Consider the following 23,710-nt stretch of genomic DNA (forward strand, 5'->3'; position numbering starts at 1 on the left):
TGGGTCAAATGCAGAGGATAATTTCACCGCGCCAAGTGTGTGTGACAATCATTGGTTCTTTAACTTTGAACTTTTTTAAAATTAGTAGCCCTTGTAACCTATTTTGAAATAATTGTTATTGTTATTATTATTATTATTATTACACTGTACATTATATGCATGCCAAATAATTATATATATTTTGTTATTGCAAGAGGCTGCAATATAGGTCATAGTATAAATTTGAGACCTATCGGCCATCCCTAAAGAAGGTTTTAAAAAACAAATAGTCTTAAAAACAAAACAAGTATACGATGCCTTTGACAATGAAGGTGACTTAGTACAGAAAGTTATATATTTTCTCTCTTTTATCAGGGGCAGCTGCAGAAAACATGCTCGGCAGCCTGCTGTGTCTCCCAGGCTCAGGCTCTGTGTTGTTGGACCCCTACGGTTCCACAATCTCCGAGACCACAAGCGAGGCCTGGAGTGTGGAGGTCCTGCCGAGTGATTCAGGTGGGGTACCAGGGTCATCCTTCTGTCGGCTTTTGACCGTTTGTTGTCTCCGGTGTTGTGATGTCTGCGCTTTACTCCTACGACAGTCATTAATATGTGTTTCCATGTGTGCGTCTGCATGCATATTCATGTTTTTACAGCTTTTTAGTGGGGGTTGGGCCACCAGGTGTGCGGGCACTATGCGTTCCATAACCAAAGTGTGTGTGCGCATCTGTCATCATATTTGTATGCACTTGCCTGTCTTTCAGACCAGATCCTTGTGTGCCAGTAAAAGGCAGCTCAGGGTTTCCTTAGAGGGACCTCCAGGTGTGTTTGCACCTGTGGGGAAGGAAGCGCAAGGACAGCATCTGTCCTCAGTCAGTTTACGTGGCATCAATCCTTCTTTTTTTTTGTTCCGTTTTGCATTGTTTTGAGACTGAAAGGATTTTATATTCATGTGAAATGCTCACTTTTCACAGTTAGTTTTGTATAAAAAAATCTGCCTTTTACAAGATAATAGTGTTACAAATATATCACTTTGTATTTATTATTGTAGATCTGGTGTGCAGTAGTAAAAATTGCATTTCATCATGCCATGGGGTGTTTATTGTATCACTCATGCTATTTAGCATAACTAAATGTTTGCTGCAAAACAACGTTAGTCCAAGTGTTAAATATTTTTTATTATTTTTATTAATACAATATCAACTTGTTTTTTAGCTTCAGTTCCTTGTAAAATAATTTTAAGTGTATCTTTGGAAATATATGGTTTATGTTGTATTAATTGTAACACACCATTGCAATACGTGACATGCATGAGTATCTTGATTGCTTTGAGTTTCGTTTGCTGATCTTGTTCTGCTCAGTAGTAGCACGATCAGAGGCTTTCTTCAAGTAGTGTGCTTGTTTCATGGTTTGGAAGCAGAAAACTACACTCTGCAGAGCACTTCACTAGCACATTATTACTAACGAGCATGCAAATGAGTACTGCTGTTCATATGGAACCTCTGGGTTCGACCCAACTGCTCCATTGGGCAGCCAAAGAACTGGCCTCACTAGCTTTATGGTTTTGTTTGGCTGTTATCATTCGTAGTAATGTATCCTTTGATTCCATGCATATGTGTGCACTCGGCAATGACCGTCAAGAGGGAAGCGGTGGAGTGACGAAATGGTCATTGAAGCCACCCCTATGATTATAGCGTAGTTCAAGCGGGACTTGACCACACACAAAAAAGAAAAGTTGGTTTTAAATTTATAAAAAAAAAAATATATCTTTTAAACTATTCAGCCTATTTATTTTTCTTTTCCAGAAGCTCCAGACTCGAAACAGGAGGAACGACTCCAGGAGTTAGAGAGCTGTTCAGGGGTTGGCAGTACCTCAGATGATACGGAAGTCCGTGAAGTCAGCTCGAGACCCAGCACCCCAGGCCTCAGTGTTGTCTCTGGTAAAAATTTCACCTCTATTCCTCCCCTTGCCAGAAATACATTGTTACGTCTAGTCTGAAAAGACAGGTAGGGACCCCTACATTACAATCCAAAGATAAACAGAGTTGGAGCCAAAATCTTCCGCTTACATGAATGTTTTCATTGATACTATCAGAAGTATCAATTTAAAAATTTATAATTTTTTTGTTGGTGTAGGTTGAACTGTTCTGCAGGATAATGAGAAGTGATTATATTACAATATAACCTTTTATTGCAAATCTAAATGTTTCTTGAACAGGTTACATGAATAGAAAAGTTTGTATATTGGAAAAAAAAGTATCCATAAGAAACAATGTAACTATGATAAATGGGTACCAGCCTCGGCAAGTCCATATTTTAGTAAACGTTTGTATACTTTGAAGTTGAACACGATGTAAGGCACTCCACAGTACTGTTTATCAAACAAACAACAAGGGAGTGATGGGTCAACTTTCTTTTTAATAACTAATAAAAACAAACTACTCGCTGAACTGTCCTCATTTATAGCATAACTGCCAACACCCAAACTTACTGTCACTAGCACTGTGGTGCACTCACAATTTAAAATCACAAAACTACATCGCTTAAACAGCAAGGTCGCTAAAAATATTAGGCAAAAAAATAAAATCCACTTTACCTTGTCGGTAAATCTTCTCGGCGTGCAGCTGAAGAGCAAAGTAGTGGAAGGAGGCAGTGTCGACAACGCTGTGGATATGTCCATTGATTCAAATCACACATTGCTTGTCCATTTGCGTTCATTGAAGTCATATTGAGTTATCAAAACTTGAAAACAGCTGTACAATGCTAAAAAATAACACTTCAAAAGCACATTCAGGAAAACAGAGTACAGTAGTTATCGACAGCACTGCTTTGATGTGATGAGGATACATGGAGTTGTCCCACATTATCCATCTAATGCGCAATGATTCCAACTAAAGTATCATTCTTACCTCTGCCATAACCCATAGGAGCTTACTCAACCAATTTAAAGTTGGCCCCCTTCTAGGAGATGAAGCATAGAGTGCACAAAAAAATCCTCTTTTTTGTCTTTCTTTTGACCGCTGACACATTTCCCAGTAGACTTTTGTGCCACTGAGTTGCTTTTGTCCTAAGCGTAACCACTGCTGTTTGTGTGTGTGTGTGTGTGTGTGTGTGTGTGTGTGTGTGTGTGTGTGTGTGTGTGTGTGTGTGTGTGTGTGTGTGTGTGTGTGTGTGTGTGTGTGTGTGTGTGTGTGTGTGTGTGTGTGTGTGTGTTTTCTTTTTACCCTGCAGGTATCAGTGCAACCTCAGAAGACATCCCCAACAAGATAGAGGATGTGCGCTCAGAGTGCAGCTCAGACTTTGGAGGAAAGGACTCAGTGACCAGTCCAGATGGGGAGGAGTCAGGCCACGGTAGGAGAGTGTCACATTCCCGCTAGGCTTGCTAAGTCATTAGTCCAGTCCAAGTCAGCCAGAACCATCCATCTCTGTCACTTTCAGAGTGGCCACCAATCTAAATCACTGTTTCCTCAACTTGACATACCAACAGTTACACTTTTACTAAGAGAGGTTTTATAGTGCAGCCACTAAGGATGTAATTCACAAAACAATTTTAGAGCGGTTTGCATTTGTGTATTAGTTGTTCGTTTGGTAATTGCTGTTAATGATATCATATCCCCTTGTTGTTGCAGGAGCACACCATTTAACATCGCCACCCTCACAGGCAGATTCCTTATTGGCCATGTTTGATCCTCTCTCCTCTGGGGAAGGTAATTTTCACTCCTAAAATGCTCCACAGCCAATCATTGTTGGACTTTAGTGTCATTAAATCCAGACCCTAATGTTGTGGACTCTCAACACAGCTTGAGCAAAATAAAATAAGAGCGCCTGTTCCTCCCCCAGTTTTAATACTAGTTGTTGGGCATGATAGTATACATGCCATTTCATTAAGCCCATTAGTTTAATGGGAATGGAGTCTTTTGTTCTCACTTGTCTATGCTTTGCTTTGAATTGCTAAACTTGTTTGGAGAGGAATGCTAGTGGCTGTGGCAAGGTGAAGGGATGACAGGTTGAGAGACCTCACCCCAGGCTCTTTGGCACTGTCCCCTTGTCCCACTGTGCTTATGGCAAAAAAAAGCTGCCTTTGGAAGCTTTTCAGAAGATGAGAATATACCCTTGGAACAGGTGGCCTACCTCCACCTAGGGCTTGTATCCCACTTATGTCTTCCTTTAGCACTTTCCCAACATTTTTTAGGTGATTTTTCTCCTTATTTGTGTTTTTTACAGCTGCTGTTTGGATAAAGTTTTATGTAATGGTTGAATCAAATACCAAATTTCTTGAATATATTAAGGCCGTTTCATAATCATTTGATTTCAAAACCACAGAAATGGAATCTTGTAGATTTTTTTTTTTGTATTTTATAAAAACAGTAATACATATTATTAATTACATTAAAATGTCTATCAAGTGCTAATCAAAACCAAATAATAGGCTGTAAAAATTAGTAGTGTCCACATCCGAAAAGGTATATATGTCCGATGTATGATCTTGCATCTAAAATGTCCAATATAAGCTTCGATACAAGAAGTCCTGCAGCGCATTTACTTTTGCAAATTTGGACTGCCACTTAACATCTAAATGTCCTTCAATAAGCACCCAAGGTTGGTATATTCTTCTATTTTAGTCAAATCATTTACAAAATATAGTAAGTGTTGTCCTCTGAAAAATAGTGCTGTTTAGAGTGCCACTTTTGTAAAAGTAAACATGAAATATAACAAGTAAGGAGAAGTGTATTAGAAAGTGACTGCTAGTAACAAACGTGTCTGCATCATTCAACTTACTGTACCATGAACTTAACTTCATAGGTTATTGTGGCCACTCCACTTCAGATAAGATACATACATTTAAAATGGTTAGCAATAAATAAGTTAGTGTTTTTCATACCTACCATTGTTCTGACTAATTTCACTAAATCAAACTTTTTCTAACATTACACATTAAAAAAATAATACAAGTAAGTATGAGTCCTGCTGATATTGTATCAAATCAATATTTGTATTGGCGCCGACTTAAGGTGTTCAGTATAAATATTTCATTTATTCAATTCTGATATCTGATCGGAAGTCAAAGTCGTTAAAATATAAACTTCAATCTCATTAAAATAATGAGATTTCAATTTCATTTATCTTACCTGTGAATTTTCTTGTCACAGCTGCTTCTACTGGAACGATAGTGAGACCCAAGGTGCACTATGCCAGGCCAGCTCACCCTCCCCCAGATCCCCCCATCCCTGAAGCCTGCGCTCTGGGTCAGGAGACGCGCCACTCACTCTTTATGCCCCACAGCTTGGCTCAGGCTGAGTTGGAGCACACCAAGCAGCGCCATTCCTTTCCTGACCGATTGGTCCGTAGCCGAAGTTCTGACATTGTGTGCCCAGGCCGTCGACCAACAAGTGACCCCGGCCTCAATCGCCGTGTCGCAGTTGAAGACCGTGACCCTGTTGGGGCTTTTGCTTTGGGGCCATCTTCGTCACCCAGCAAGGATTCTTTGAAAGGAGAGGTAACAGTCATTGCCATCAATTACACAATGCTATAATGTGCAACTACATTTTTTTTCTCTAAATTAATGTGTAAATTAAAGTCTCAATTTCTTTGGCAATAGAAGAAAATTAAGTTGTTACTTAAGCATAACTTGAACGGTTTCAAATATAAATTTATCATAACATTTACAGCCTTGGACAACAATGATTTTTTTTTTAAAGGGGAGCTAATGTTTTGGGCTGCCGAGACTAGTGTTTTAAAGTCACTTGCAAAATAAAGATTTCATGCTTACTGTAGTCCACTAAGGCTTCTTTGGGCTATGTATTTATGCTTATTATAAGGGACTTGTTTTCATAGAGCAGGTTTCTTGTTTCTGTACTGACATTTGTCAACACCGTCTCCATTGTCCAACAATAGCAACTAGGAAATCAATATGTATATCTGTGTACCAAAGGTAATCCTCGACTGTTTGTTGAGTCAGGAATAGACAGAACAAATTGGAATATGTCAAACGCATCATCTGCCGCATCTCAACATTTTTATGGATACATGATCTTCGTTTGGACGTTTGTGGTGGCATGCCATGTAGACTGGCTGCTACATGTGTGATGCAGAATGGCAATGCTGTGTATGCTGCTAAAAGGTAGTACATATTTTTAATAATTTGTTTGTCTGATTCTGTTTTCCCTTTTCTCTCCTCTGCACTAACTTTCTAACTTCCGGTGTGAAACGTGCATGTTAACTGTAAATGGTAAATGAAGTGCACTCGTATACAGCTATTTCTACCTTCAAGGTACACAAAGCCCTTTGACACTATAACCACATTCATGATGACACGGCATCAGGAGCACCTGGGAGTTCAGTACCTTGCTCAAGGATACCTCAACATGGTCACAGGGGAATGTAGCTCGAACCCGCAATGTACCATATCACCAACAGTTTAATCAAAACGTATGTTTCTTGTGGGAACGAATCAGAAATAGCATTTTGTAACAATATATTAACTCTTTATTTCTCAAACGCCAAAACAGTGGGATATATAATACTTCAGCCAACGACAGGTTGGACTCTGGACTCAAGTTGTCCTTGAAAACTTAAAGCATAGCACAAAGCCTTGAGATAGCTCGTATCTCAAATTACTTGTAAAGTAAGGGATACTCGTGGGTTGAGGTACCGTTGTACCTTAAAAGCTTAATTTCAGTTCCAGTACAGTGGGCATTTGTCCTTATTGTGTGTTTGTGTTTATTTTTTAGTAGCCGGTTATCCTTTATAACAGACTACAATTCACATGTTTTTCATTTTCTTTTATAGGTTGAGGAAAGAAAAGACAGTGATGATGAAAAGTCTGATCGCAACAAGTCATGGTGGAAGAAGCGTTTCGTGTCAGCCATTCCTAAAGGTAAGGAAATCAACGGGTACACTTTTCTCAACAAAACAATCATCTTTTAAAAAAACAAACAAACAAAAATTGGCACTGTTTTTGCAGTACTCCTTCATTTCCAGTTTCAAGGAAAAACTAAAGTTTTCTTAATCACAAGTGAAGGAAAATCTCACGCTTTAAAGAGCAATGCAGGCAGCGATTTATAACATGAGGAAAGAGAATGATGATCTATGTCGTACGTTGCCGATGTTCCGGTTGGAAAATGTTTTGTTTGTCAGAGTTACTTTAGAGACACGTTCAGTCCCTTTTCGCTCACGTCTCACTAGCTGCAGATTTATATAGAGTGTTCAAAGCTAATCACTCATCAGAGGAGATTTTGCTGTGTACATTGTGTGGCGCTAGCCCTCTCAGCAGTGCTGTCAACCAGCAGCTAATGGTCATTAGATGGGCCTCTCTGTCATCACCACTGATAGATGGCACATCTCTTGTTGGAATTCTACTCTACCACCATATCTCATGCATCTGTCCGGGGAATAATGAGCTGCGCCTGCACGGACTGACTGCACATTACTCCTTGAGATAATTGTGTTTCTTAAGTAAACATTAAACTGATATTCATAAAAAGAGGCCACACACAGTAGTGTTTGGAGCCAATGGAGCCTGAACCACCAGTCTGCCGCCAACCTGTGCAGAGTGCAATGTGTTTGTCCTGCTGCTCTGCCTGGTGACACACAGTCGGTTGTCCCGCAGAGTAGCAGCCTTTGTGTGAAAGGCCAACCCCTGTTTGTTGTGTCCCTCACAGTGCTGTATTGGACCGCGGAAAGTGATGTCCCAGGTAACACTGTCGTGCTGTCGTCATCGAGCTAGCTTTACCACCAAAGCCATGGCTGCGGCATTGTGCCATGCTGCTTCGTAGATCTTGCCCTTTTAGAGTTGTAAATCTGTTATGCGACATGGTGCATCTTGACCGCCCAAAATCCTCATCCATGCATCTTGTTTTTCTCATCTGTTTCATGGAATTATTTTTGCTCTTTTAATGTGTGGACAAAACAGAATATCAATGTAGACCCATTTACCCAGTGTTCTCTGTCTTGTTTATCAAATCTTGGACTTGTTTGTCCTGTTTTCACCATTTGTGTTAATAGGATAAGCCCCAATAGACCTTTTGGACTGCATTCGACTTAATTTTCCATTATGAGTTTCATTGGACTTTAATGATATTCTGGTGGTCTATTCTCTATTTCAATTATACTTTGTTGCTTTTTTTGGTTGGATAATTCCATTTTGGACTTTTATTGGTATTAGACGTTTCATCAGTTGACCACCCATTCCTATGTGCATATTTAATAGATGGCTAATTTACTCACCTCCAGTTCTATCAAAATATTTGCAACTCTATCTTACTCAAACTATTACATACTCTTCACAGCTCCAATAGCAGCATTTCGAAAAAGAGACAAGCAGGACAAAGACGATACAGCCCAGGAGCGAATCCTGCAAGGTTTGTTTATATTAAATCTCCAAGTGGATGAGAAGACACTTCTCCGTTGCGTTTAACTGTCGGCGGTTGTTGTTTGGTTCATCAGATGACCTCTTACCCAGACAAAGCTCCCAAGTCCAGGCAGCTGAAGACATTCTGGATAAGTACAGGAACATAAAGAGGACCAGCCCGAGTGATGGAGCCGCAGTGGGAGTGGTTTATGAGGGTGCTGGAGGTCAGGATTAACAATGCAATTTTTTTTTACCTATTCAACTTGTTTACTTTGCTATATTTTCTATGTCACTGGAAACATTAATTTGTGCAGTTGTATACTATTGCAAATGACAAAAAAACAATAGTAAACATTGTCAAAGCCAAACATTTGTGACAGTGTCAATCACATGCAAAATAATTTATTTTCTGGATTTAATTCAGAAATACAGTGGAACCTCAATTCACAAACTTAGTTGGTTCTTCAATACGGTTCGTGAATAGACAACTTGATATTTTTAAGCAAATTTCCCTATAAGGGGTTCCAGCCACAACAAAAGTTGATATTTTAGTAAGTGTCTGTACACTTTTATCCCAATAAAAAGCACTATACAGTACTGTATATAAAAAAAAAAACATAAGGGCGTGATAGACCAACTATCTATATGGTAAAGCTGTCAAAACAACAACAACAAGCTAAACTGTACTCTTTTTCAGTTTTTCTGCCAACATGCGCACACTATTACTAGCCTTGTGGTGCACTCAGTTTGAAAGCAGAAAGCTCCTTAACTTAAACAGCTAGGGTCACTACAATGATTAAAAAAAACAAATAATCCACTTTATCATTTTGGCATACAGCGGGTGGGGGCAGCTGTGGAGCTTCTTGGATGTTTTAATCGACACATCGCCTGTCCATTTGTTTCTTTGAACTCAACTGGAGGTAGCAAAATTAGAAAATTTGTGAAAAATGTTTTAAAGGACCATTAAAGAATCAGCACCTCAAAGTCCGAGTCCATGGTTCTCGCCCGGAAAAGGTGCCATCTCCAGGTTGGGGAGTACACCCTGCCCCAAGTGGAGGAGTTGAAGTACCTTGTTCAGGAGTGAGGGAAGAGTGAATCGTGAGATCAACGAGTGGATCGGTGCTGCGTCTTCAGTAATGCTGTTGCTGTATCGATCCATTGTGGTGAAGAAGGAGCTGAACCGGAAGGCAAAGCTCTCAATTTACCAGTTGATCTACATTCCCATCCTCACCTATGGTCATGAGCTTTGGATTATGACCAAAAGGACAAGATCACGGGTACACGCAGCCGAAATGAGGCTCTCCCTTAGAGATAAGGTGAGAAGCTCTGCCATCCAGGGGGAGCTCAAAGTAAAGCCGCTGCTCCTCCACATCGAGAGGAGCCAGATGAGGTGGTTCGAGCATCTGGTCAAGATGCAACCCGAATGCCTCCCTAGGGAGGTGTTTAGGGCACGTCTGACCGGTAGGAGGCCACGGGGAAGACCCAGGACACATTGGGAAGACTATGTCTCCCGGCTGGCCTGGGAACGCCTTGGGATCCCCCGGGAAGAGCTGGACAAAGTGACTGGGGAGAGGAAAGTCTGGGCTTCCCTGCTTAGGCTGCTGCCCCCGCGACCCGACCTCAGATAAGCGGGAGAAGTTGGAAGGTTAAAAGGACCCAAAGTAACACCGAGCACTGCTGTTTTGACTGAATGAGCACCAAAAATCAATGGTTTATGATTTAAAATTATTTTGAACATGCATACAATTACAATATGATACATCACATATTTAAACTTTCTCATTACGTTAAGTTGGTTGCACTGTGAGACACACAATGGGTGGATAAAAGGTTTGTACACCGATGCCTATTTGTATTAAGTCTGTGGTTCAGAACATTTCGTACAATGAGGGGTTCGTAAATTGAGATTTCACTGTATGTTTGAACTAACCAGATTATGTAATGGCAATTTTTGTTGAAAGAAGTGATAAAGAACTACTGTAAATCGGCTGGTCCGACGGGTACCTGGACAGCACAAAAGCTTGTATAACTGCAGACACGAGCTCCAATTTATGGTGACTGAATGAGTGACTGGAAAAATCATGTTAGTCTCGCAGAGATTGTGTTTTTTCCTTCTTCTCTTAAATATGTTGCCATTTGAAACAAAAAAAAGATGAATTTCATCAAAAGATTAACTCAAATTGGAAAATGTTTTTTTTTTTTCAGTATATCTACTGGTAAATAAAATTTAAACTGGTTTGATTTGTCATTTCACAGATATTTGCGTGGAAGACAGCGTGCACGATTCTCAGAGAGATGATGCTCTGCAGAACATTTCCACTGATGACCTCCCAGACTCTGCCAGTCAGACAGCTCAGCAGCCTGGCTCAAAGTTCTCTTTTAGGTCTGTAGAAAGCTACCACGACCAGTTTACTTTTTTTTTTTTTTTTTTTTTTTTACAAAACACTGCTTTTGTACAACAATGTTTTTTTTTGCTAGATATTAACAAAAGATAGCTATTGTCTTCCAGTGATGCCAAGAAAAAGTTGAGGTTGGCCTTGGGCTCTGCAGACTCTGTGGCGCTGCCCATAATGACCTCCACAACTCCTCGAAATGGTCTGCCTGACCATATGGACCCTGAAGGTATCTTTACATGCTGCAGATGTACATCTTTACATAAGCAGCTATGATAATCAACATCCGAACTTTCACAAATGATGCAATTATTGATCCTAATAAGTTCTTTGCCCAAAAATGTACCACTGTCACATGCCCATGTTGAGAAATAGCACATTAGGCAGAAAGAAATGACGTCATGGGAACTGTAAAGCCATTGAACTCCATTTGTTAGCCATCATTCCCAAAGACAGTGCAGATGTGTTCTGCATCTCTAATGCTGCCCTTCTTTTTGCCCCCCTCCTTGTTTCAGACAATGAGATCGTATGCTTTCTAAAGGTCCAGCTCGCAGAGGCCATCAACCTTCAGGACAAGAACCAGATGGCCCAGATTCAGGAGACCACGCGCTGTGTCAGCCGGTTTGATCCCCGCACCTGCAGGAAGCTTCTGGCTGCTATAGCTGAGGATTACAGGTAAACTATACGATTTGAGCATCACCTGGATTTTGTTTGTGACAATAAGATGTCCTGTGCATTTGTTTCCTTTAGAAAGCGGGCTCCATACATCGCTTATTTAACAAGGTGCCGTCAGGGCCTGCAAACCTCACAGGCCCATCTGGAGAGGCTTCTCCAGAGAGTTCTCCGAGACAAAGAAGTGGCCAACCGCTATTTCACCACTGTCTGTGTTCGCCTCCTTCTTGAACACATGGAGTCCAGGATGCTTGACTTCATCAAAGGTACTGTACTATCTATCACTGTTTTTGTGATTTATATATATATATATATATATATATATATATATATATATATATATATATATATATATATATATATATGCATTTATGGTAATTATTTTCCCTCTCTCAGCATTCAAAGGCTGCACGGCATCAGATGACAAGACTGCAGCGGTAGAGGATTTTCTGCGCTACTTGTACGGCGCCATGGCCCGTGATGCCATTTGGCAGTACGCAAGTGAGGACCAGCTGCAGGATGCCCAGATGGCCATCGAGCGCAGCGTTATGAACCGCATCTTCAAGCTGGCCTTTTACCCCAACCAGGATGGAGACATTCTCAGAGATCAGTTAGTAGATGCACTTTCTCAGCTGACATGATGCCATACACAAGGGGTGTCCAAATTGCTGTGTCCGCGGCTGTTTTTTTATTGGCCCAAGTCATGTTCTAAAGACAAAATGTACACGTCCCGGATTAGAACCTTACATAAAAAATAAAAAAAATAAAAAATGGAACTGGTCCAAATCCCCCTATAAAATGTGACCTGGAAACAAAACTGGCCGACAATTTGGGTATCTTACTGGATATGGTCTTTGATAATTTTCGTGCATCCTCAGAATGTACTGTATACACGTGTCTTGCAGGATATGGTAATTTTTCCTTAAATATGTTTTGTTAGCCGATGGTAAAAAATACTTAAAAGAAATTCAATATCTCAAGATGTTTAGATTAGATATTACACTAATTTAACCTGTTACCTTTAACACAATGCAAATAGGTGGGGGTTTTGTTCAGATAGTTTGGCATTTATTGATTGATCTACATCATATTGGTTTTAGTATCTTCACTGTACAAAATTTATCAAAGTGACCTCTGCATCCTTCAGTTTTTCTGTGTGAGGCTCTTGCTGGAAAACATTTGGACACATCTGCCGCACACCAGCATCATGCAGTCTTTTTTTTTTTTTTTTTTTCAAAACAGTTATAAGCATACGAGTGTACATCACAACTACGATTCTTGTCCTATCTAACAGCAACAGTTAAAGAAAGAATGCAGCTCATTTTTTTTGCGTAATCAATTACCTTTTACAGCTGTACACAAGGGATGTGCCAATTGATCGGCCATTGATCAATATTGGCTGATTTTCTTGAAAAAGTACTTGATCGGGTGATTAATGCCTTTCAATACTGATGGAAAATACCGATCTCCCTTGGCTAATATTTTATTTATTTTTAGTCCCCTGGCTGACAAGCGAGCAGCAATTGTGTCTCCATATACAGTGTGTTGTCGCCCCACTAAGTTGATAATAATTACCTCTACTACCGCATTTTAAAATATCTTAAGTATTGTCAAGATTGATTATTAAATATTAGGACAAGGCTAAACATCGAGAGCAAGCAGGAGAAGGCATGTTAATAGCTAAGTTAGCCGCTACACTAGCTCGAAACAACAGAAGAAATAAGTGCCTAGAAAAGTTTTGAGTGTAGATCGAAGCGCATTACAACAAAAAGTGAGTAGCTATTAACATGAAATGAGCAAGAATATTCATAAGAGAGGATAACAACTGTTGGTGTGTCAGCATTGTCACAGTCAGTACACGGCACGTAAGACTTAAACTTTCTTTATTGTCATTCAAGCATGTACTTATAAAAAGGAAATTTCATTGCGAAGAAGAGCTTATCGATGCATAAATTAGTGGTGTCGTCACCAGGAGTCATATCAGTATATGATTGATATTAGAATGATGAGATCAATGGTATTTTTTTTCCTTAAAGTTACTTTTTTAAAAATATTTTTGTTAATGTTTACAACTTCCGGAGAACACAGGAGAACTTTGAAGGAAAAAATTATTTCCAAATTTTTGATTCTGTTTAGTGATTATGAACTTGGTTTCGCTCTAACAATTGTATCTAGTAATACAAGAAAATTCGGAACTAGTTTATATTTTACGTTGATATTATTAAACTGTCAATAATAGCAGTCACTATAAAGAAATGGAAACATGGACTGTCATCCTTATTGGTAGCGGCCAGTCTCACTCATGGGTGATCGGAATCAGAAGCATAAATACATTATCGGAACATCCCTACTTTTACCGTGTTTTTCTGCAAGGAGATAAAGGGAGAAAACACGGTCCGAGAGGCTTTACTGCTCACGGCCTCTAGGGGGCAAATTTGAATGGTGTGATGGTATGATGTGCTGTGATGTATTAAGCACTTCTCCATTTTTATTTTTATGGAAGTTCAGCAACAGTAGCCCTAAGTGTTCCCATGCAGCCTTTAAGGGAATTGCAAATCCTAGTCATAATTTAGAGCCTTACCAAATTGATGAAATCCAAAAAGAAGCTGGCTTTGTTTTAAATGCACTATTCTTTTTTTACCCCTTAGGCTTTTCCATGAACATATCCAGCGGCTGTCCAAAGTTGTGACGGCAAATCACAAAGCACTTCAAATCCCAGAGGTATGAAGACATTTGTGATCTTCTTTGTGTAGACAAGGACAAGATGCTCAGCTTTGGATATGTGTCCTCCTGATTCCAGGTTTACTTGAAGGAGACTCCCTGGCCCTCTGCACAGTCTGAGATCAGGACCATCAATGCCTACAAGACGCCCAGAGACAAAGTCCAGTGCATCCTACGCATGTGTTCCACCATCATGAACCTCCTTAGTCTGGCTAATGAAGACTCTGTCCCTGGAGCAGATGACTTTGTTCCTGTCCTTGTTTTTGTCCTCATCAGGGTGAGTCTTGTCCTCCTTCACTTTGTCCTTCATTTAATTAATAGACTCATTATAGTCTTGATTTTAAACAGCTGGAATTATGATTATCCATTAAAAAAACATGTTTCTTCCTTATATCCGTATGTGTGTTTTGTAATATGAACAGTGTAGCGTGAGATTTTTTCTTTAACCAGCTAATGTGGGCCCATCCCCGCATCTCCTCCCCTCCAGGCAAACCCGCCTTGCCTGCTGTCCACCGTTCAGTACATCAATAATTTCTACGCCAGCCGACTGAGTGGGGAGGAGTGCTATTGGTGGATGCAGTTCACCGCGGCGGTGGAATTCATTAAGACCATCGACGATCGCAAGTGAAGCAGAACCGCCACCTGTATGGGCAGACTGTGGGGGGAAGGAGCCGGGAGACTGGGAACCTTCCCACCCAACTGGCCCTCCGCCTGCTTGTCACGTGTATAGCTTGTACATAGCCACAGACGCTCAAAGATTACAGAATATATAATATTACTGTTCATACGTTGAAAAATCCAGGTCTTAGCCGTGGTGGGAAAACGGCTTTGGGGAAAAATTGCAACATCCTTGAACTTGATATGGGTCTTTTCCTTTTTATCTTTCTGTTTCTCCGTTTTTTTGGGTGTCTGTCTTTAGGAGTTTATATAAAATATATAAAAGCAGGTACAATTATAAAATCAAATCAAACCTGAATGATAAATCTATTTAAAGGGACCAGATTTTGTTGGTGTGATCATCTCATTTTAAGGAAAGTCGTTTTGGTTATCTTACATTAAATTGTATATTGGAAACATTGTTACAGAGTTCTAGTGACTCTTTCCATTAGCCTACCACTCTATTAGGCCCTATTCTCCATGTGCTTTAGTGAAAAAAGGTGGGCAACATGCGCAAAATTTTCCACTGGGACTTCAATCTGTCACTCTGCGCCTTCATTCAAGATGTGCAGGCTATAAATGTGGATGTTGTCTATGAAATCTGGCCTTCCGCGTACTCTTAGTTCTTTCGCACCTCTGAGGCTGGAGTAAGTCCAGCGCCTATAGAAGCTGAAACATTATATTGCACTTAAGTTTGGATGCAGTGTACATCACACATAACTCAATGGTTAACAAACCTTCCAGAAAACAATCACATATATTCTATTCACTTCAATTGAGACCCCTGGAATCATCCACTGAGGTGTGGATAAAGGCACCGTAATGTCATGTTTGGACATTCTAAAGGACGTACAACGATTTCATCCGGACAGTGATCATTGAACTAAAATACATACATAATGTAGCATTTATCAATTGATGGTTATAAAGTTAATATCAAACTAATCTGTCACGCTCCCTACGCAAGCACACAAACAGTTTTAGCCCCTCTGATGTGTCACTGCTTCAAAAACATTGTACTGAACAGAACTCTTAACATCACAAATAACATCAGAGTGTCTATTATAAAGAAATATTGTTGAATCTACGAAATACTCACATGCATCCGGAAGGAAGAAGCTGTTGTAGCATGCATACACACACATTACCATGACAACACACACACATGACAGGCACTGCCTGGATTGATACAAATCCATGATATCCATTGATACAAAGGTGCCCTGGCAAAGTCTGCCTCATTATTAATGAGCCTCCCTTCATTTCAGACCCAAGCATGCTGGATGGGAGAATACACATAAGAACTTGCGTTGGATTAAAACAAAAACAGAACTTAAGTGCAAGCGGGAGAATAGGGCCCTTAATGAATAATAACATGGCAGCTTATTTAAAGACACACTCAACCCAAATGCAGGTCAGTTGATGATTTGGACACGTTTGTATGAAATAGATTATATTGAATTCTGTTTTATGCTTTAACTCACATGCATATCTTAAGAGGCACTTGATGCTGCTGTGATTGTTCTAGAGAAGGTTAGGAAGGCACCTGTGCGGTCCTACTTTGTGGCTGCTAGGTGGTGAAAAGGACACAGGGTCAGCTCGTGCACAGTATAGATGTGGCGGCATTAAAGATATATATATTGAAAATTAGTGCCTTCATGTGGGTGTCCTGTACAGGTTACTATTTGTTTTTTTCTGCAAAAACACACCACCATACCGAAACAAACAAATGCTTTCCACTGGGCCTTCTGCCTTGAAGACCACCATGTTACTGATCGCCATGCCTCTGTCACTTTAATGCACTTGAATTTGAACAAACGCCCCCTTTTGTTTTATATCTGTGGGATTATCTTGAGTGGCAGTGTTGTACGTCTGCTTGCACTCACTTCTGCTGGCCTTTACCTAGAATTGCGTTTTTGGTCATTTAGCTGCATCTCTGTTGCGATATCATTAACCTAAGTGAACATTTTTTTTTTTTTTCCGTATGTGTGCCAGAAAAAATGACGTCGTGGCCTGGGGCAGTGAATGCTCTCTACCTCCCCTATACACACATTCAAGAAAGGGACAGACGTTTGTGCACTTCTGTTTATTTCTTCTCCTTCATCCTCATATATTTGACATGCTGTGTTATCTCATATTTACGATTATAGCAGAAGCATGGGTGCGATTTGTCTGAAAATACTGTTCTGTAAGCCCCCTTATGCGCAATGTGCCACATTTAGTTTTTTGCGCCTCCACGACACGTCTTGTCAGCCAGCGGACAGCATAAGACGTTACAGTACATACAGTAGAAAAGGGATTCATATGGCCCCATTTGTTGCGGTTTACCTGACACATGAAACGTGACAAATTGGGAAGAAATGCACTACCCACTTTAGACGCCTGACGGCAGTAGAATGTTAGATATCTTAAAATGTTTTGTGGCAATTGCAACTTGCACCACAGCGTCAGTTGCTTTGTTGAGTGGCACTTTCCATTATTTTTAGCAGACTACATTGCAAAATGAACAACATCTGCCCAGTAATGAAGCCATATGAATCTCTTCCCTACTAAAATGACAGCATATTTGTCAAGGGCGTGATTGTGACCCTTCACTGAGTTTTTTTGGATACCAAAAGCTTTTCCCCGAGTCCTTCGAACTGTATCAGAACTGTTTGTTTTTTTTGCACAAAATATGTATGTTCCTCAAATGTATTGGCAGGGAGCAGTGCCACCGTGTGAGATTATCACATATGCTCACTTTCTTACGCTCATGAGAACCAATCCACTGGAACATTAAGTTGTAGGTGGCCTCTATTGTAGTGGTTTTCAAACTTTGTTCACCAAACCATAATGACCAACAATAAAAACACGGTAGCCAAGTAGGCCTAAGTATTCATTAAAAACAAGGTAAAGGTTTCATTTAAAAGGTATATTCAATATTTTGGGACACTAAAACATTACGGTTTGAACAGTAACACTGTGTTTAGTCAAATAAAACGCAGTACTTAAATACTGAATAAAATATTTGGCATACCACTAGACCAGGGGTCTCAAACTCAATTTACCTGGGGGCCACTGGATGCAGAAACTGGGTGAAGCCGGTCCGCAAGAAATGATGTCTTAAAAAAAACTATCATGCACTTTTTAATGAAATCGCCTTCTTTGAATGGCTTTCCCGCCCTTGCAAAATACTAGCCAATTTTCGCGATCTTTCCGGGAAACACCCGAATATCAGTACCCCTCCCAAGGGAATCAGTCTCACGGTTCTCACTGGGACAACATTATTAAGGCTTTAGCGTCCGCTTTTCCACCTTCAAACAGTGTGCCAGCCTAGACGCATATTGTAGGTGGCTTAAGCAGATACATGGAATAGACTGCAAGACATACTTGGTCAACAGCCATACAGGTCACACTGAGGGTGGCCGTATAAACAACTTTAACACTGTTACAAATATGCGCCACACTGTGAACCCACACCAAACGAGATTGACAAACACATTTTGGGAGAACATCCGCACCGTAACGCAACAGAACAAATACCCAGAATCCAATGCAGCCCTAACTATTCTGGGCTACAATAGTGGGCGGGGTTGGGGGAATGGGGGTGTATATTGTTGCCCGGAAGAGTTAGGGCTGCATGGGATTCTGGGTATTTGTTCTGTTGTGTTTATGTTATGTTACGGTACGGATGTTCTCCCAAAATGTGTTTGTCATTCTTGTTTGGTGTGAGTTCACAGTGTGGAGCACATTTGTAACTGTGTTAAAGTTGTTTATACGGCTACCCTCAGTGTGACCTGTGTGGCTGTTGATCAACTATGTTTACAGAAGCAAAGTACGTCATATGGCCGGGATGGCATGCTGTTAGTGCAGGCTGTAGAGGGCGCTAAAGGCAGTGCCTCCACGGTAACCCCTTAATAATGGTGATCAGGTGAACTACAGGGTAATGGTTATCACTAGAAGGGCACTGAAAATCGGGAATCTCCTGGAAAAATCGAGGGTATATAAGTATGATGCTGTACAGTGCCATTCATTTAAAATTGTGTTTGTGTTTTAGACTCCTACACTAGACAAAGTCCGTAGTTTGAGAATCACTTAATCTATTGGGTGCATGGTAAAACAGAATCTGACGAGATTAGGTCTGGTGTAACTCCTACATGTAGTCTTGCTCTGCTCCTTGTGCAACTTGAGTTTAAAGCAGGGTTGTCAAACTCCTTATAGATTGGGGGCCACATGCATTAAAATCTACTGCCGAGTGGGCCGGACTGGTAAAACCACGGCACGATAACTTCAAAATAAAGACAACATCAGATGCTTGCCTTTGTTTAAAAATAAAACAGGCACATGCTGAAAATGTACAAATCATTATGTTGCTGGGGTTTTTTTTTTACACATGTGGTTAATAGTATTCTATCTTTATTTGTCGTTATTTATACTTTCTGAATAAATTATGTGCTGATGTTCATCAGTCAACTCGAAGATTAAAAAAAATGATATCACAATGAAATTACAGGAAGTTATTTATGTAATTTGCTGTTTTTCCTACGTGTTTTTTTTTTTCTTTTTTACATATGTAGCATCATCTGCAAAGATACACATAATTGCTATGGCGACATCTATTGGACACATTTAGATAGATCGATTGTACTTTATTGATTCTTTCAGGAAAATTCCCTCAGGAAAATAAAAATTCCAGCCGGTGTGTACAGAAATTAGATCTAATTTAAAAAGTAAATAATGGGGAAATCAAACAGAAAAATATTACAACTAGAATAAAAATAAAAAAAACAATGAGAATAAATACCGTATTTCCTTGGAATTGCCGCCGGGGCGCTAATTAATTTAAAACCTCTTCTCACTCTGGCACTTACCAAAGGCATGCAGTAAAAATTTGAGTGTGATGTAAGCTTGGACCTTAAATCTTACTGAATAGCTCTTAATCTTCTTCCCTTGATGCGATTTCAAATTACCGGTAGGGCTTCACGGTGGCAGAGGGGTTAGTGCGTCTGCCTCACAATACGAAGTTCCTGCAGTCCTGGGTTCAAATCCAGGCTCGGGATCTTTCTGTGTGGAGTTTGCATGTTCTCCCCGTGAATGCGTGGGTTCCCTCCGGTTATTCCGGCTTCCTCCCACTTCCAAAGACATGCACCTGGGGATAGGTTGATTGGCAACACTAAATTGGCTCTAGTGTGTGAATGTGAGTGTGATGAGGTGGCGACTTGTCCAGGGTGTACCCTGCCTTCCGCCCGATTGTAGCTGAGATAGACGTCACGAGTTTGACCAGGCGGTAATTCAAGGCAGGCGCATACTAAATGCCCTGCGGCAATTCAAGGAAATAACGGTATATAACAGTAAAATAAGAATATAACAATTTAAACTAGGCAGTAGTGACCATGTTATAAAAACGTATTTCACTGTTATTATTATTTACAACAGCATTCAAAAATGTCCGCTCATTTTTATACTTGGCAAACTCCTCCCGCAGGCCGTATAAAACCTGTTCCTGGGCCTGATCCGGCCCTCGGGCCCTAGGTTTGACATCCCTGGCTTAAAAGCTCCGCAGAGAGGAGAAACACGAAGACCTTGCGTCTGATTTGACATTTGCAAGCTTGCACAACCACGACATGCGAGGAAAGTCGGTTTTGTCTTTACTGTGATGATGATTATTACTGCGTTTGTTGTACGTCTTTAGAAAATAAAACTGATGTTTTCACGGCCCTCACGTATCGTGTTTGATACATTATGTCCGCTGTGTATCGCATCTACTGGTTCACGCACATTAGTGCGCTATTATTCAGGGCGGCTTCTTGGACAGTTGCAGGTACATCTGCTTCACCATGTACAATAGACGGCGGGGGGAAATTTATGCATGGAATCTAATTGTTGGGGTGGGGGGGCAACATCCAATCTAGTGGCCACAAATGGCAGCCCCTCTGCAAACATTTCATTACTGCTGACAAGTGTTCAGCAAATTGTAATTGGAGATATCCCCTCATTTTGAGCCTTCCTTAACTTCACCGATTCCCCTTCTTAATTCTCTCTCTCTTTTTTTTTTCTCCATCATAAACTTCTTTGTGGGGTGCTATCTATCCCCTGATTATATCTGGCAATTGCTAATTTAAATTCAAATTTGGGGCGGGAGGGCTGCAAAGTTAATTAGTTGCACAGACCAATGGCTAAGAGATGCTAGATTTGGAGATGTGATCTTTTCGACGGGTTCAGGGACACAAAGAAGCCCTGCTGGTTTGTCTCACACGGAGCTGCACCTGCAATATGCGGCGTCTGCAGGGGTGTTCCTCTTTCTGCTGGCCTAAGATAAACCATGATCATACATTAATAAAAGTTCATTTTTATTTTTTTATTTAATTTCCATAAGTACACTATATTGCCAAAGGTATTTGGCCACCCATCCAATCCAGTGATTTCCAGCGTGGAACTGTCATAGGATGCCACTTGTAACTGAGTCTGGTGTGGATGCACTTGACTGGCCTGCACAGAGTCCTGACCTGAACCCAATAGAACAGGGGTCACCAGCGCAGTTTAAATTTGAAAAAATCTCCAATTCTTTCACGGATGTTTGATACACTATCAGTAAACGGGACCAAAAAAAAATCCTCCATTTTTCAAAAGGCATAACATTAAAACAGTAAAAACCAACAAGAGGAATATAATGAATATTAATGTTCTTATTTTTTTAAAAAGGATACAGTTTTTGTACACTCAACACACTCGGCGTAACAAACAATGGTTTTCTTTTTAGTTACTACAAAATAAGCAATTGTGGGGCCAAAGAAAGTTGTGATTTGGGCCTCTAGAGAGGCCTTAGGCAGGGTTTATAACAATATTCACACTTTTATTTACATAACATTTATTTAATATTTGCCATCAAACTTAAATTTAATTTATGCATATTTTCTACTAAAACATCCATCCATCCATCCATTTCCTACCGCTTGTCCCCTTTTTGGGGTTACTGGGGGTGCCGGTGCCAATCTCATATTAATGGAAATAAATTGCTCAGTAATTATTTTTTTTGTGCAAGATAATTTTGATATCATTAAAACAGGCCAGTGATGTTATTGTGGTTTAAGGAACCCTTTGATGCACCTGTGATAAGCTCCAGCAACCCCCCTGCGACTCCGAACGGGACAAGCGGTAGAAAATGGATGGATGGATAAATACTTTTTGATTGATTGATTAATAAAACATTAATTTGTCAACCTTCCCAAATCAACTTTGCCTCGGATTCAAACCCCACGCTACTGCCTTTCAAGACAGGCAGAGACCCGCCTGCACGGCAAAATTTGCAATTATGTTCTTATCAGTGACGGAGCAGGAAGCGGCTAGAATTAAGTTTTGTGCTCAGAATTTAATATGAAGCGCCCCGTCATTCACTAATTGACATTTCACACAAAGAGAATCGTGGAGCATCACATATAGGGAGGGTTTGCTCTTTGATAAAGAAGGTGAGAAACACTTTTAAGTTCAGGAAATAACTTGTAGCAAAGTATAAGAATCATTTTTTTATTGCCAAATAATATATTTTGATGTATTGTTGCAAAAACAGCTGGTGAAACACAATAAATAAAGCCAAAATAGCAAAAACCAGGACTTGTCCAGGGTGTACACCGCCTTCCGCCCGATTGTAGCTGAGATAGGCACCAGCAACCTCAAAGGGAATAAGCGGTAGAAAATGGATGGATGGATGGAAAACAAAAACCTTCTATCCATCCATCCATCCATTTTGTACCGCTTATTCCCTTTTGGGGCGGCGGGGGGCGCTGGTGCCTATCTCAGCTACAATCGGGCGGAAGGCGGCGTACACCCTGGACAAGTCGCCACCTCATTGCAGGGCCGCAAGAACCTTCTATAAATAGGCAATTGCAAATGTACATCAGAATTAAAAAAAAAAGTCTAATATCAAATCAGAAATACTTTATTAATCCCATGAAGGGAAATTACAATTTTCATCACAATCCCATTCAAGATATATAGAAATTTAAGAACTAATGAAAACACACACATTATGTGCAAGAGAGTGCATGTAAAAACAAGAAAAAAAAGTAGTATGATAAAAAACAAAGCGTAAAGGTACCTCTCCCTATGCCACTCATCAACAAGAGTTGGGCATCGATGGAAACCCAGATGACATTTATTAAACAGACGAGAAGCAAGGAGTCATGCAGAGACAGAGTTCAATTTGTCTCAATTGAGGAGACACATGTTTTGGGCTGTATTCTACTTACAGATCCAAACTACGTTCTAAAAGTCCAACACGTGTGCGTCCTCTATTTACATCACTAAAGCTGTCGCTCAGGGAAGGGCGGTAATCTCGACAACTCCAGTTAGACACAATATATGATTATACAAAAAAATGCAAATGTGTTGACGCCGGTGATATCGCCTTGTCTCTGCTCTGTCTGCGTCGAAGCGGTGTTCGGCCTCGGCAGTCAGCAGGCCGTTCCTTGACACTAAACACTGGATTGCCAGCTTTGCACAGACAAGGAAAAATACCACTTCAGCACAATTGACAATAATTATAGCAACGGCCCTTAAGCATAAAAGCTGTGTGATTTATATACATTATTATTTTAACAAGCTACCTATAAAAATGTGCTGCCTAACACTACTGAGCATGCACACTGATGCACACCAACGCTGAAAATGTCCTCAAACAAAAAAACAAAACAAGAGCAGTTAAGGTAAAAAAACAAACACAAATGTTGCCATATTGTGGTTATTTTTAGCAGTATTTCAAATACCAGTAAACTTACCAAAAATAAAAACGATACAAACCTTGATTGACCCTAAAATGCACGGCTGGTTGTTTGTCTATATCAGGTCAAAATAATTTTAGATTGGGGGGCCACATGGAGACAAATCTACTCCAAAGTGGGCCGGACTGGTAAAATCACGGCACGATAACTTAAAAATAAAGACAACTTCAAATTATTTTTTTGTT

The 23,710-nt window shown here is 40.3% G+C and overlaps 1 protein-coding gene and 1 long non-coding RNA gene across 5 annotated transcripts in view; both read left to right on the top strand.

The window, feature by feature from the left end:
- The window catches only part of gapvd1 (GTPase activating protein and VPS9 domains 1), a 57,012-nt gene extending 39,382 nt beyond the window's left edge, over positions 1-17,630 (top strand). For 3 of the 4 annotated variants that reach the window (XM_061906845.1, XM_061906846.1, XM_061906847.1), the window contains 16 exons: positions 355-492; positions 1,782-1,916; positions 3,208-3,327; positions 3,606-3,683; positions 5,127-5,473; positions 6,766-6,853; positions 8,265-8,336; positions 8,422-8,550; positions 10,583-10,709; positions 10,836-10,948; positions 11,235-11,394; positions 11,470-11,657; positions 11,788-12,001; positions 14,040-14,112; positions 14,192-14,389; positions 14,600-17,630. In XM_061906845.1, the coding sequence (XP_061762829.1) occupies positions 355-492; positions 1,782-1,916; positions 3,208-3,327; positions 3,606-3,683; positions 5,127-5,473; positions 6,766-6,853; positions 8,265-8,336; positions 8,422-8,550; positions 10,583-10,709; positions 10,836-10,948; positions 11,235-11,394; positions 11,470-11,657; positions 11,788-12,001; positions 14,040-14,112; positions 14,192-14,389; positions 14,600-14,740 (2,321 nt within the window). In that variant the 3' untranslated portion in view covers positions 14,741-17,630. The remainder of the gene's footprint in view (positions 1-354; positions 493-1,781; positions 1,917-3,207; positions 3,328-3,605; positions 3,684-5,126; positions 5,474-6,765; positions 6,854-8,264; positions 8,337-8,421; positions 8,551-10,582; positions 10,710-10,835; positions 10,949-11,234; positions 11,395-11,469; positions 11,658-11,787; positions 12,002-14,039; positions 14,113-14,191; positions 14,390-14,599) is intronic. The other variant, XM_061906849.1, reaches the window with a different exon arrangement.
- Positions 1-20,470, top strand: part of LOC133556692 (uncharacterized) — a 97,655-nt gene extending 77,185 nt beyond the window's left edge. The window contains exon 2 of the long non-coding RNA XR_009807569.1: positions 19,960-20,470. This is a non-coding gene — a long non-coding RNA (uncharacterized LOC133556692). The remainder of the gene's footprint in view (positions 1-19,959) is intronic.
- Positions 20,471-23,710: the final 3,240 nt, after the last annotated feature.

This window comes from Nerophis ophidion, linkage group LG07 (assembly GCF_033978795.1).
Source record: "Nerophis ophidion isolate RoL-2023_Sa linkage group LG07, RoL_Noph_v1.0, whole genome shotgun sequence".
NCBI classification, from domain to species: domain Eukaryota; kingdom Metazoa; phylum Chordata; class Actinopteri; order Syngnathiformes; family Syngnathidae; genus Nerophis; species Nerophis ophidion.